The sequence below is a fragment of the Paracoccidioides lutzii genome (assembly GCF_000150705.2).
Source record: "Paracoccidioides lutzii Pb01 unplaced genomic scaffold supercont2.3, whole genome shotgun sequence".
Lineage (NCBI taxonomy): Eukaryota > Fungi > Ascomycota > Eurotiomycetes > Onygenales > Ajellomycetaceae > Paracoccidioides > Paracoccidioides lutzii.
The window spans coordinates 298,187-312,882 of NW_015440949.1; the positions used below are offsets into that span (position 1 = coordinate 298,187).

The following is a 14,696-nucleotide window of genomic DNA, read 5'->3' on the forward strand; positions in this document are numbered from 1 at the left end:
GATTTTATCTGAACAGAAGAACAGAGGATTTTCTCCGCTCAACGGCGAGAACTACCACGTGATCTGCAACTATCTAGCTCCCCGAAGTTCCAAGGTTTGTTTCACACCCCGTCGAAGAAGAATAATATTCCGAGGATCTAAGATCTGCGTCGACGTTCCTTGGCTGGTCAGAGTATATATACACAAAAGATATATCGGACGAGGAGAAAGAGAGGTGATTCTCGATGACAAGCGATGATGAAGCTTTGCATAGTGCGTCTCGCGAACGGCAGGGGGCCAAAGCTTGCACAAGTTGTCACAATCGCAAGGTAATAAATATGATATGATAATGTCTATTCCACCTGGCTCAGGGTGATGCTGAATTTTCCTAGATTCGTTGTGATTTAGCGACGGCTAATGGGCCTTGCTCAAATTGTCGGACTGTGAATCATGAATGCAAGTGCGTGTATTTAACTAGATAAGGAATATGTTTCTCTACCCATTTGCTGATTCTACAACTAGGCCACATATTCGAAAGCGACGCCGGAAGGTAGAGTCTTCGGAGTATCGTCGTTCTGAAAGAGTATCCATAGCGCCGCTGGCCACTATCTACCCGTCTAAATCTCCTTCTCGAGTAACGGGGATTGACTCTACTGGTTCACCAGGACTACCCAAGCCAAGTGAATCAAGCTATGCAAGTCCGTCTGGTAGTTATCTTGGCAGAAGCGAGTATATTTCTAGTATTGTGCCAATTGACGAAGAAGATGCGCGGAAGTACCGCGTGGTGCGTGATGACCACCCCTCAGAACCGTATCAAAGGTTCCTTAATGAACTTCGAGCTTTTGATCTCCCTCCTCGTTCCGTACGGGACAGTTTGATTGCGAATTTTCTCGAAAGATGCCACCCATGGATGCCCATAGTGGACAACATAGCCATTGAGCGGGATGATCATCAGTCCGAAACGTCTATGCTGCTTTTACAAGCTATATTTGTTGCCGGTAGCAAAGTGTCTACAGCGCCGCAGGCTCAGAGTGTTGGAGAGGAATTTTATCGGCGTGCAAAGGCCTTATATTACTCTGATTTCGAAAAGGATCCGCTGGTCGTTATTCAAGCTATATGCCTTTTACAGTGGTGGAACCCGAGCGGTGCTGAACATATCTCTCGAGATGCAAGCACGTTTTGGCTTCACATGGGCGTTGCTCTGGCTCACCAGATCGGGCTTCATCGTGATCCCTCGCCTAGTCAGCCGAATGTCGGTTTCCGTCGAAGGCTATGGTGGACACTTTTTGTATGCTATCCCGCTTTCCTACATATCAGGAGCTTATTCTTTATTCTTTATTCTTTTTTTAATTCTTTTTTATTTTAAAGAAAGAAGAAACTAACGTGTGTTAGACCCGGGATTGCATGATATCGGCAAGCCATGGCCGCCCAAGAGCCATTTCTAAAAAGGATTTCGACGTTCGTCCACCAACACTCGAGGATTTCCCTGGTAACCAAGAGGATGCACGTCTCTTCATAACCTACGTAGAAATATCTTCCATCCTTGGTGATCTGACGGAGCATTCTTTTCGTGGTACTCTTGGTCGTTCAAGCCGTACGTCTATTGAGCACAGGCTTTTCCGTTGGATGAGCGAGCTCCCACCCCAATTCCATTTGCATGACCGGAAAACGGGTCAGCTCCGTCCGTATAATTTCAAGGCGCGGCAATTACATATCCCTTATTTCACGGCGCTTTCGATACTTTTCCGACCCACTGTTATGGATACTCCTCCAGCTGTGGCTCCGGTTTTGTCTTCTTCTTTTGTGGTGGGCATATACGAGGACTTTTTAGCACGAGGAGAAGTACCCCTTTTAGCCCCTGTATTCATATTCCATCTACTCGCCGCTGCCCTTGCCGAAGTAGCTTGTCATAACTATCCGCTACTATGGGCCAAAACCGAAAAAGAGTTTGATGTTATAAATCAGGTGTTGGATGAATTTGCTCATAGGTTCCCGTCAGCACTTGGAGCCCAGAGAGTTGTGAGAGGAGTTACAGCGGCTATCCAAAAGCAGCAATCGCAGCGTCCCTCATTCGAGATATCTGTCTCGGAACGACAGTTTCAATTCTTCAATTTCTTCGGGCCCGACCTCTGCTCGAAATGGGACCTTGTGTATGGGCTTAGACACGGCTCTCAGCGAAAGAATACGATGTCAGAGGAATCGCCACCACCACTCGCTGCTGCAGCCAGTACGCAAAATGAAAATAGAGAACATGATATGAACGCAGATGATTTTCCTGTTACCGGGCTGGTCAGTTTACACGATTCAAAGAACTCTCCTACCACTCCTTTTCCTTCAGCGACACAGCCTCTATCTGGGAGTGAGCCTGGCTATATGACAAGCGACGATTCACGGACACTCTCGATGGATCCCCCAGGCCTTTCATTTTCCACCAGTAGACTGATTGACCCGGTGGGGAATTGGATGTTGAATGATTGGATGACAGATTTAACTTACTGGGATTCCATACCGAATGATTCATAGCCGAATTATTTATTTTTCTACACTAGGATTATTTCCTCCTGCCCCCTCCACAATGCCAACCGTAGTGGCGGCGTGCAAAAACAAGGGAAGTGATGTATTTTTCCCTCGAAAAGGCTTAATATATCCCCATATTCAATACACCCAGGTCCCCTCCCCGACATATGGGACTTATACGATCCAAGTCCCGGTGTTTGTTGTCTAGCAGTTTCCGAACGTTTCGACTAGCCTCTGCAAAGAGCTTATTGGGCGTTCTTGTCGACTATGCCACTACGAAATGAATATTCAAAGCACTTCTGTGAACATATCACATGGGTAAGTTCAACCACATCTAGACTCTAATGCCTCCGGTTGTCCTATTTTATCTCATCTAATTCCCACGGTCCCTAGCCTAACACATATGTCTACAAATCCGAAAGGGAGTACAAAAGGAACATTGGGCATGAAACAGCTAATACTAATCGCCGGAGTTAGCGAGCTATTTCTTTCACAAAGAAGTAGTTGTGGATCAATAGATTAAGCGCGTGGTCCTCAGTTATACCGATAATAAGCGAAGGCTGATTACCCTATTCACGGTGACCTAGCCCCGAATTGGGATGCCGTCTAACTATGGAGTTAAAACTACATACAACCCGTGGTTTTGTGTAGCCAACCAATATAGTAATGGAAATGTCTGGCCAGGTGGCTCCGGCAGAAAGTTGAATCTTAAGCATAACCCACTACCCGCAGAGATAGGGTATCGTATGTCCATATCTTTTTATGGGAAATATAAAAGATTACCTTCACACGCTTTATGTGATTTTCTGGGCTGGTGACGCGGTGCGATGAAATATGTATGGAAATGAGAATGAAATGAGAACTGGCGGAGATATAATATTAGGAGATATTAGCTATGGGATATCCGTATAATCTTTAGGTACAGCCATAAATACTTGGCAGATCTCTTTATCCCTTTTTTTTTTTTTTTTTTTTGATTATTTGTTTGTATAACTAGATCTTCCCTAATTGATAGATAGTAACAGCCCCACAGACGCCAAGACAGCGTCAGCCGAGGCTCAGCTGAGCTTAAAAGTTCAACCCCAGATTAACAACATCAAACTCTCTGCACATAGCGTAAATATTCACACATTTTCCGGATTCCCGCCACAGGCACCAAGCATGATCATGCTTATCATATAGTAGCATAGATCCTACAGATACTTCAATAATGGCGTCCCACCCGGAACCTGCGCCTCAGCCAAGCTCGTCCAGATCCATTCATCCCATCATTCGCAACGTCCTCCGCTTATCACTCTCCGCGTCCGAGTATAAATCTCTCCATGAGCACCTCATAAAACGACTCCCTTCCGCGGTTCAGAATAGAGCGTTACAACCTTCCACATTCAGGGAAATTGTTAAATCCCAAGACAAATACAATGAAGCCGCCCTCCGCGCCTCGCTACGCGTTTTCTTCGCCGCCGGGGGAGGCATGAAGCTGCTCGAATATATCACACAAAAGCTGGCGTCTAGAAACAACCCAAATGCCCCGTAAGCCACATTCCCCAAATCAGTCTTCAACGGGGAACTGAAAGGCAGACTGATAACCCACTAACATTCTGCCCTAAATCGATAGTAAACCCCCAAAACTTCCCTTCCACCAGTCTCCGGCATTTCGCTTATCTTGTGCGCTATCTCTTACCCTCCTTCTACACCGTTTCCTACACCGATTTTTTCTTCGATTGCGCGCAAACTTGCGTACAGACGATGCGCGTCCGTTCCGCGCCCGTAATCCTCGAGTTTCTATAGTCTTGACATCGAAATATGCTCCCGCAATCGGCGCCAGTTTGGCCGGCTTTGCACTTGGTGCTTTCCCCCAAAGCCGGCTCCGTCTCACCCTGGCAATTTACATGTCAACCCGGAGCTTGGAATTTTTGTTTAATGAGTTAGAGGCGCAAGGGTGGTTCAAGAATCGGCCGTGGTGGTTTGGGAGTTGGCTGGTGATGCCGGTTTCCTTTGCACAATTGTTCCATGCATTTGTATTTGATCGAGATACCGAGCCGAAGGTATGTCGGAATCCAGCGCTCAACGCGACTATTTTAAAGAGAAAACAATGATAAAACTAACTGTATCCAGTGGTTTGGTGACTTTATTCTAAAGTTTTCCCCTGGACATATCCATCAACGCCCAGACAACTACCCCGCTAGCCGTCATTGGCCAAACCAAAACGAATCTGTGGATGCACTGGCAAAAATATCTCAACTAAAGTGGCCGTATGTTATATATGTATAACCATATCTGTACCCACCACTTCAATCTTGGCAATTCTTTCTCTAATCCTATTCTCATATAGCGCCTTTATCTCCCCAATCCTCCATCCCTCGAACCCAAAAGTCCTACCTGAGTCCCTCAAATCCATATCCGCCATAACCTCCCCGGCCCACCCTTCCATCCCCTCCTTATCCTGCGCCCTCCTCCACCCCAAATCCCCGTCCTGCTTAACAGCCTCCCTCCACCAAAACCTCCTCTCAGTCCCTCTCCTCGCCCGCTTCCTCACAAAAGTCTACCTAGCCCTGGCCCTCCTGAAATTCCGCACCTTCCTCGCCCATCCTATCCTATCCACCAACGTCATCTGTGAAAAAATCCTATCTAGAACTGCCGTCCTCTCCGCCGCCTTGGGATCTGCCTGGGGCAGCGTGTGTCTTTTCAACTCACTCTTTCCCCGTTCCTTGTTACCAACGCAACGTTTCTACCTTAGTGGTGCCCTGGGTGGTTTGCCATTTGCCTTCTTGGCAGGCGAGGGCAATCGGTCGATGTTCCTCTATTTCTTCCGTGTTGCTGTTGATTCTGCTTGGAGAACTGGGACGAAGCGGGGGTTGTGGCGTGGCTGCAAAGGAGGTGATTTGTTCGTCTTCGTTGCGTCGTGGGCGCTTATTGGGGTGTTATTAGAGAAGAATCCTAGTGCGGTCGACGAGGCGGGTGTCCGGAAGGTTCTTGCATGGTTGCGGGGCGGCTGGTTTGTGGACCCCGTCGAGATTGGTGGTTCGAGAAAGAAAGGGAAGAAGACTGGTGTGGAATGATATTGGGGTGAGGAGGGAGGGGATTGGTATATCATTTCATGTCGCGATATTTTCCTGTTTGCTGTGTGCTCTTAATTTTTTTTTTTTCAATATATCATTTATCTTTCTGTTCATTTTGCTGTGTTTCCTTTTCACCATTCGCATCGCCACTTCTGCCCAGTTCTATTCCATTTATGTTCTTGCTATTATGGTATTTTTAGAAATTATTGTTCAATATGCGCCTTTACATGGAGTGTGTTCCCCGTTTGTTCTACAATCTACATCTGTAACAAGCATGCATCCTCAGTTCTTTTGAGGTGACAAATGAATAAAAACTCGCTCTTCCTGTTGGATTATACGGGAGGTTCTGCTTAGAAGCTGGCGTTAAACCCCTGTATAGCTGCTCATATCGTTAAATCCACTTTTTCCTTGGCTTAATTTCATTAACATGATACAGCTCAGCTGCTAACCAAGTAAAATTAGCAAGTATGTCATATAATAATCAGAGAATACAAAAGGCTAACGGAAGCTAGCTATCGCTGTATGGAACTAGAAAAGGGGGTATCATCATTATTGGGATAACTAGAATGAGGGGTCAAGGTGGACTTTAGAAAACAAAGGTTGGCTAGATATGCGTACACCATCAACTGACATTGGCAGATAAGCATGATGAGACAGATATGATGGGAAGAAACGAATAACTTGCCAGACATACCCATGAGAGAGAGAAGATAGTGAGATCAGGAAGAAAAATAGGGAACTGCGAGTTTCCAACCCACCATACATCTACATGTCTACATGCATATCAAGAGATAGGAATAATCACCAAAAACTACACCATCCAATATAATGCTGACACAGATTCTCCACGCTCGTAGCTTGGACCAGCAATTTGTCCACCTGGTCCGAGACATTGAGCTCCTCCGTTGACTTAAAATCGCGGCCTGTCAACTTTTCCTTGACCCGTGAAAGGACCTGGAGCGCTCGGGCATTCTGTACTTCTCGGGCTTCGTTGGGAACACCCTGTTGCGCATCTAGAATACCACCTTCAAGAATGGATGGGCGTCGACGGGAGAAATTGCTTGGTTGCACTGGATGGTCCATGTTTATTTCCTCGACAACGGACTGGCGGCGGTCAGCAGCGAATGACGGACGCGCAGGTGATTCTCGAGCACCCAGGCGCCAGTTTATGAGTGGATCGTGGATGAACTAGAGATGGATGTTAGCAATCTATATCTTTTATCATAAGTGATGAAGAGAGTTTCCAGTGGAGCACTTACGGCTTCTAACACGGCCATCAATGACTCCTTATTTTCTCGGATCACCCGCATTACAGCCTCACATGTTATGTGATAACTGCCCTCAATGTTGCTAACCTCCATAGCGAACGTGAGCATTCGTGTAAGACGGAATGGAACGCGTTCAGGGTATTTTTCACGATGCATGGCGATTTCAAAGCAGTCACCGAAATCAATATGCACGATTTTGCCGGTAATCCGCTCAAGTAGAAGATTTGATGGATGGCGATCACCCAGGCCAAGGATATATCCAACCATTGACATAACACCAAGGGATCTGGTGTAGTTTGTTCGTCTCTCTAGCCACGATTCAGAGCTCTTGCTCTTAAGCCAAAGGACGCGATACAGATCTTTTCCGGTTGTGTTGTCCATGGCATATCCGAATACTTCAACTTTTTGCATGAGGGTTAAGTTGTCATAATCAGGTGCCATCTGAAGCATGATACGATGCTCAATATTAAGCAAAATTCGGCGACTTTCACGGTACTCTTTGATTAAAGCATGCAATGTATCCGTGTTTGATACCCAGCCAATTAGACCGGAGTTCTGTGATAACGGAATAGCAGGGAAACGTTGAATTGTCAAATGACGCTTGAAACTCTCACTATCATGATCAAGGAGCGTATTAACTAGTCCGAAAAGTTGCATAACGCGCTCATCCTGACGGATATCTTCGTGCCCCTTAAGAGCATACATATAAGAATTTCCGTCGCTACCTTTCAATGTCATCTTGCGTGGTCGCTTCTTCGTCTGCAAAACAATGGACACTGGATCAAAGCTCATGATTCTGATGACGGGCTTGCCACTTTGATAGGTGCCAGGAACAGCCAGTTCGAGATCGACAGCGTCTTTTAATTTGGGAGAGACGTACTTCAAGTCAAGCGACTGCAGTTGGGGCAGTTGTCGCGCAATCTTTCGGAAGACAGTGTAGTAGAGATCCCACGCTTGGTTGAGGTCACCTATTACTCCTGAGTCGCGGTAGAGAAGACAGAAATGCTTGGCCTCAGCAAGGTCACGGCCAAATGCTTGGGCAAAGGACACTTCTCTAAGCGTCTCAGCACCTTTGTCAAGCATGTCATGCAAAGGAGCTAATGTCGCGAACATGCCTTCGACATTGTGATCTCCAAAATATAATCGAGATGCTTCCTCCAAACCCTCATGCCAAAGCTCATGCCAGAGGACTGCGACACGAATCAATTCGTGGCTGACGATTTCTGCCTGTTCAACCAGTCGCGGGCTATGCTGCCTCATGCTGTCCATAATATGAGAGGCTGATTGAGATCGTCTGACGACGTTTGACATCGTTGCAACAGTCAATGGATAAACCAGAGCTTGTGGGTGAGCTTTTCCGACTTCTGCGAGTAATCGATGGACAGCTCCACGGACTCGGGCATTTGGTTGGTTGATGCGTGCAATAAGTTGTGGAGTAACCTCGAGCCACGTATCAACAATAACTGAAGAGAACCCTTCAGATACGACGCCGCTAACTTCGGCATCACCACCATGGGTGAACCAGAGCGTGAGAAGCCTCAGAGTATCTTGCAATGAACTGGTGGACGATAAAGCGATGGAGCGGAAGAATCCTCGAATGGCGGGAATGACATGTTCGAGAACAATGTGATGGGGAACAACCGTTTCCCGATTCGTCTGAGTGCTCAACGCGTTCACAACTTCAAAATTTGCCAGCGCCCAGGCATGCCATGCTTTGTACGAATCGCGGTTATATTGTGTTGCCGCTGAATACGAGTTCAAAACATCACGTACACCCTCGGAAGTCCAATCACCTCTCTGCAGCGCTGTTTGCCATTCGCCTTGTTTAAGATGACTTTTAGCGAGTAATCGTCGGAACTTACCTACGTCACCAATATGCTGGCGTGTGAGAGCTAATTCCGGATGATCACTAATACCATTAACGAGACCAGGTCTGTCCGCAGGCGCATGCTCGCTATGAGCAACAAGGGCAGCATTGTATCTAGCGAATTCTTCTGTCAACCCAATAGTAAAGTCTCTTAGCATCTGAAGTGCCTCCTTTTGGCGTCCAGCAGCCCATTCATACTTCAGTCGAGCATAAGCAACCTCTGGAGGTGTCCCGAGTTCGCCACCTTCTAATGAGCTGAGAGAGCGGTCTGCAAGACCCATGCGATTTGATTTACGACACAAGTTTGCAAATTTTATCCACATATCGAGATTTTCGCGAGGGGATATAACCAAGGCTCTGACTTTCAGCATTCGCTGCCATACCTCAACATTTTGCTGACAACCTAGGAGTCGTTTATTCCATGTTTCTTTCATAGCTTCTTGCTTTTCGGGATCGTCATCATTCTGCTTATATATGATGATTTCCTCAAGTTCTGCAAGCATTTGGACACGGACAACGACATTGTAGGCACGGTTATAAGACTCTCCCAGTAAGGCAGACAGCTCGGTATCTAGGCCATTTCGCGCTTTTTCAATGAACATTGCCGCTTCGTCGAACTTGCGGTTATGGATAGCAAGTATGGCGCCAAAGAATGATCGGTCCGGGGTTTGTTCTTTCATCACGCTAATATACGAATCCATAAGTTCCCATTGACCACGACCCCATGCCGCCCCCGCTGCAAGAGGCGCCATCGCCTTTCGATGTTCGTTGGAGGCGTGGTTCCACTTTTCCTGAGCAAGATCGGAGAGCATTTTCCATTCACCTAAGGCATGCAAACACCTCATCTTTCCCATTGTGACATCGAATGAATCTGGGTCGATCAGCTCGCGCCTCTTATACGCAGCAAGAGCTTCTTCCCAGCGCTGCAATTTGACAAACCATGTTTCCTTTAGCTCAACATCTCTGTAAGCCTGAGCCTTCCGAAGTATTCCAATAGCAGCATCTGATTGCTGGAGTTGATTATTGATGCTGATTAAGGCTTCCACAGCGCCGGAATTTTGGTCTTGTTCGAATTCCAATTCCTTATAATGAAGAGCTTTAGCAAATGCGTGACATTTACCAGCATATTTTCCAAGGGTTCGAATATCGATATGAAGCGCCTTGTCGTCATGTTCCATAAACTCTGCAAGATTGAGGAGGATCTGTAAGATCTCGGGGGGAATATTCTGTGAGGTAAGGGCCATGTCTATTGAACGAACGAGCTCTTCCTGGTATTGGTCATACAGTTCCGTCCAGCACGAGACAAAAGCGGCATTGAAAAGATCTTTCGCAAGAGGCTGGTATATTCCGGCTAAACTGGCGCACGCCCGAAGAGCGTGAGATGGAGATTCCTTAAGTAGTTCAACACTGAATCGTCGAATCCACTCTTGCCAATCCTCTCGTGTCGATTTTTGAGACGCGTCCCATGCATTCTTCAAATGCTGCTGATTAACTAGAATCTTCTTCTGGCCGACATCAGCGAACGTAGAATCATCGCCAAGGGTGCTATAGTGCTCATCCGGGTTCAGATCCTGAGGCAAAGGATCTCCTTTCTGTAGTTTCGAAACTAGAATTTGATAATTGTGATGACTAATTTGGTGGGCTGAAATGGTTTTGTTGATAAGCTGGATATAGTTGTTGAAGTCCTGGCCGAGTTGGAATATGAGCGTGCAGACACAATCCAGCGCCGCCTGCCGAAGGGTACGATCGGTGCCTGCGATCACCCTTGACAGTGGATGTATCATAAGAGACGAGAAGTCAGATACGTTAACCTGGCGAGAGAGTTTCCCCAGAGTTTCAATGGCGGACTTTCGAATTCCGGAGGGACTCTGGCTTTTATCAAATAAGCGAACAATAGCCGGGGCGATCAAATGCATGTATTCCTCTCCACTAGAGCCGAATATAAGAAATGTGTGCAAAATTCTTTCTGAGGGTTGACGTCTTGGTGTGATATCCTTATCTAACGTGTCAAGCATAAGTGGGATCAGGCCAGCCAAGTATTTCTTGAATTCCCCCTCCAGTGACTTTGCAATTGCCTCGATAAGTGACAATATCGTCGCTTGGACTTGGTAAGAGGAATCCCAGAATTCACGAATGACCTCGATTATTTCTGGCAGGAAGGCACGGATGTGTTGCCTCACGATGGTCACTAGGATTGCTAGTTGGTTGAAGTAAGATTCAAGACGACTAGTCGGAGTACTCCTAATAACTAATACGAAGGCAGGGATAATTTGCCCCAAGAACGGAACACACTTCAATCCCAGGGTCTTGAATATCGTCACAATAGCATCGATAACAGCTGAGTGATATTGGGCGAGAGAACTCTCGTTGAGAATATTTTGGAGCAGGGTGTTGATAACAATGGTGGGATAGTACTCTTCGTTAGAGGGCGTCAGGCCTTGCATAATAAGGGACACGTCTGATACCCGCTGGACTTCATTGATATGATGTATATCTGGTACCGATTCACTTATTTGCTGGTGTTTATACGGATCCAAAGCACCGATAATACCTAGCAGCTTTATGGTCTCTTTCCTAAGAGACCCAGTTTGTTCAGTTTTAACAATATTGATAAGAACAGCAAGAAGGTGGGGATATTCAAGGTAGGGCTCGATGACATATCCTGCGTTACTTGCAAGCTGCCCCAGGGTTCGTAGCGCTGCTTCTCTTTTGGATTGGCACGATAGATCCTGAAGTGCATCCAGGATAATGGGCATGAGTTGCGGTAAATATTGCCTCATATCCTCTCCCCCAACTGTTGCAAGCTCTCCGATGGCCTTCAAAGTTGTCGCCGCCACTCCTGGATTGGGATCTGTTGTTTTCGGAAATAGAGCAGTCACCATAGGGTCAACATACGATCGAACAAGCTTCGTAGCATTCGCAACGAACAGGCTAATTAGCTGGGCGCTTTCTTCCTTTTGTCGGGATGTGGTAGCAAAGCTAAGTCCAGTCAACAGGTTCACCAGCAGTTTTCTTAACGGAGGGAAAACGTATGCTGGATTGACGCCGGACAGGCGGCCGATGATACTAATTGCGGCTTCCCGAACGGGAAATACTTCATCGTTCACGGCCAGGAAAAGGCATCGAACACTTTCAGGTTTGGCCAAGTGACTGTCAAATTTCTTATCCAAGGACTCCAGGACAATTCGTCGAATATCTGGATCAGGGTCTCCGACACCAACAGTGAGGAGAGTGTCGACAACCTCACCAACTACCTGGATGGAGTGGCTGCTCTTTTGATTAAGAATTGGGTCGCTGACGAATAGTTGACAACATGTTAAGGCTGACGCTTTACGGATTTCCGGGTTGTCATTATTGACAAATGTAATAGCAACGTCGCGGACAAATTCGTTTAAAATATGCCCTAGGAAAATCAGCAAATAAGCCAGTAAATTTTAGAGAAAGATAAAAAAGGAATATGAACTTACCAGAGAAATCAAAACTGCCGAGCGTATGTAATGCAAGAGCAATTTCGCTATCAGTTGGTTCTTGCAGGAAAGGTCCATAATCTTTTGCAAAGGAGGGCATTGGGGGAGGGCGGTTTTCAGGGCACCCAAGGGGCCTAAATGGGGTTCCACATAGGACTATGCTTAACATATCAAGCAGTTTTTCTTGAATCGTTGCCTTAATGGGAGGGATATAATGCGCCATATCTACCAAAGCCTGTGTGAGAGATTCGCTCAGACCGCATGCAAAGATTGGATCCAATAAGGCTTCCATGTATTTGCTGAGGGTTTGTCCAACAGCTAAAGACAGCATGCTTATGCACTCAAACATCGGACCTTCATCGACCGCAGCACGGTTACGACTAAAGAAATGCAGCGGAGTTAGCCTTTTATCAATCACAGAATGAGATCTTTTGGGTTTCTCACGCTTTCATTGTCAGTCCTTCCCGGATATAGACAATAATCCCATCAAGAAACTGTGCAATAGAATTTCCAACGGCATTCGCGATTTTTCCGATGGCAATGAAGGCAGCATTTCTCTCCTTCTCCCTCTTTAGCTGTGCCTGTAGATATATCATAAATCTGTGTAAATATATGTTGGTGAATTCTAGAGGTGCATAAGATGCGAGAATCGGGATGGTAAGGACAATTTGTATTCGAATCTTCGGCTCACGGTGATCCTTGAGGCGAAGGACAATTTCACAGGCATTTCGGTAATGCTCGTTCATGAACATAGCGCCCTTCAACAGGAGCTCCCTCAAGGTCAGAAGCGAGCCGTGAATCCAATCTACATTGCTTGATCTCAGTCCTAGCAAACATTCTTCATATATCCGACCAAACCACTGCTGACGGACTTGGAAATCTCTTGCAGCCAGAATTTCGAAGCATTCGCTAACGGCCTGAGCAGATGTCTCTCTAATCAGAACCTTTTGGTCACGCAGTGCCACCCAGATAAGCTCGAATATCTGCGGCACAAAGCCGTAGAGCAAAGTGGGGGATCCCTTCGCAAGTTCCCGGATCACTAGAACAGCAGCAAAACGCCTGTTTTCCTGCCTTTCTGACTGCAGCCATTCCATAGCAGATTGTATTTCGCTTTCTACCAATTCTGCCGTCAATGCACCGCCGGGTTTTGCCAGACGGCCAAGTGAACGCGCAGCATAGACTAGGACGGTGCTGTCGTTGCTGCGAAGTGCACTCCGCAGATAGCTTGCAAATCGTGTCGTTTTTTGAGCAGCATCTACGCCATCAAAATCTATCAACCTGTCGAGGGCCAGGAGGCCACCGATCTTCTCGTTTACGTCATTGCCAGTAACAACAAATTGAGCGATACGCTGGGATACCGCATTGTAGTATTCGATGAACTTGTCCGGTGGTAGCTCTAGAAATGGTGCAATAGATGTTAGCACATGTCATCGCTTCAACCCGAATTGAAGAGTGGGTGAACGGGTTGAACAGTACCTCTAGAGGCAGCGGCAACATTCTCATGGAGCTCGAAGGAAGCACGGGAGCGTGTTTCTTCATGCTTGGACTTAAGGTCATGGAAAATCCGCTGGGTTGCGTCTGTTCCCGAAGGTACCTGCGCCATGACGGGCGATCAGTTTGTGGAGGCAGCATGTGTTAACCGCCTCATGGAAGCTGGATATAGGTGAATATTCATCGATGTATATTGCACTCTACAATGGGAGATGGGAGGTTGGTCGTTGTGGTAGTTCTTGTCTTGGTTGGAATTTTGGTGAGGCTTAAATCCCGTGACTGCTGGATTCTCTGGGCATCTGCGGGCTGCCCACCGGAACCTTGCAAGTAGAGTTATGAGATCGTAACCGAGTTTCTCCAGTTAACTGGTCTTAACGAGATATTCTATATCCTGTCAGAAGCATTAAGAATGGATTACAGTCCATTTCTATTCGCAATACTTTCAGTTAGGTAGTTAATTGCTCTGCCGGTGTTGCGTATAACTAGTTATAACAGTCCTTTTACCAAACTGATTAATTGCTGCATATTCGAGTAGCTGAGTGTGATTTTCTTACTAGTGCTAGTGCTAAAGTTCAGGAAAGCATTAGGCAATTTAGATATCGATTAAGATAAGATGGTCTTATGAGTTTCCACTGGGTTGGAGAAATATTGAGAAAGTCTGCTTCTGATCTCTGTGGTTAGTTATCCGTAGCAATCATTTTCGTTTTCACCCTTATTCTTTTCATCTACTGCTTTCATGTTCAGCTTGATGCGATCCTTCTCATACTCCATTTCCAAGAAATCTCAAGTCGGTTAACAACATACAAGATGTAGAAGAGTCATTTGATACCCATGTCTTCTCTTATTCTTTCAGTTCTTTCTGATACAACTTCTCTTCGCCTTCTTCATCCAAGTGATATTTTGGTGTATGAACCGCAATGAATTCGAGGCCAGTTGGATTTGATTTATAGCTTTTCGTGCTTTCCGGTACATCTCCTCAGCTTACTCCATCCTCCCCATATCTCTATAGAGATCCATAAGGGCATAGACAGCAGTAAGAGTAGTTGGA

At 46.3% G+C, this 14,696-nt stretch overlaps 3 protein-coding genes across 3 annotated transcripts; 2 read left to right on the top strand and 1 right to left on the bottom strand.

Moving 5' to 3' along the window:
- Positions 1–466: 466 nt before the first annotated feature.
- PAAG_01407 (fungal specific transcription factor domain-containing protein) lies at positions 467–2,502 on the top strand (the record flags this gene model as incomplete). Its single annotated transcript, XM_002796353.2, has 2 exons — positions 467–1,267; positions 1,372–2,502. 2 exons carry the CDS (start codon positions 467–469, stop codon positions 2,500–2,502), a joined length of 1,932 nt encoding a protein of 643 aa, XP_002796399.2.
- A 1,204-nt stretch (positions 2,503–3,706) lies between these two features.
- On the top strand, positions 3,707–5,555 carry PAAG_01409 (hypothetical protein; the record flags this gene model as incomplete). The annotated part of the gene is made up of 4 exons (XM_002796355.2): positions 3,707–4,026; positions 4,112–4,541; positions 4,612–4,748; positions 4,829–5,555. 4 exons carry the CDS (start codon positions 3,707–3,709, stop codon positions 5,553–5,555), a joined length of 1,614 nt encoding a protein of 537 aa, XP_002796401.1.
- An 801-nt stretch (positions 5,556–6,356) lies between these two features.
- Positions 6,357–13,760, bottom strand: PAAG_01410 (phosphatidylinositol 3-kinase tor2; the record flags this gene model as incomplete). Its single annotated transcript, XM_002796356.2, has 5 exons — positions 6,357–6,743; positions 6,815–12,093; positions 12,158–12,537; positions 12,602–13,553; positions 13,634–13,760. 5 exons carry the CDS (start codon positions 13,758–13,760, stop codon positions 6,357–6,359), a joined length of 7,125 nt encoding a protein of 2,374 aa, XP_002796402.1.
- Positions 13,761–14,696: the final 936 nt, after the last annotated feature.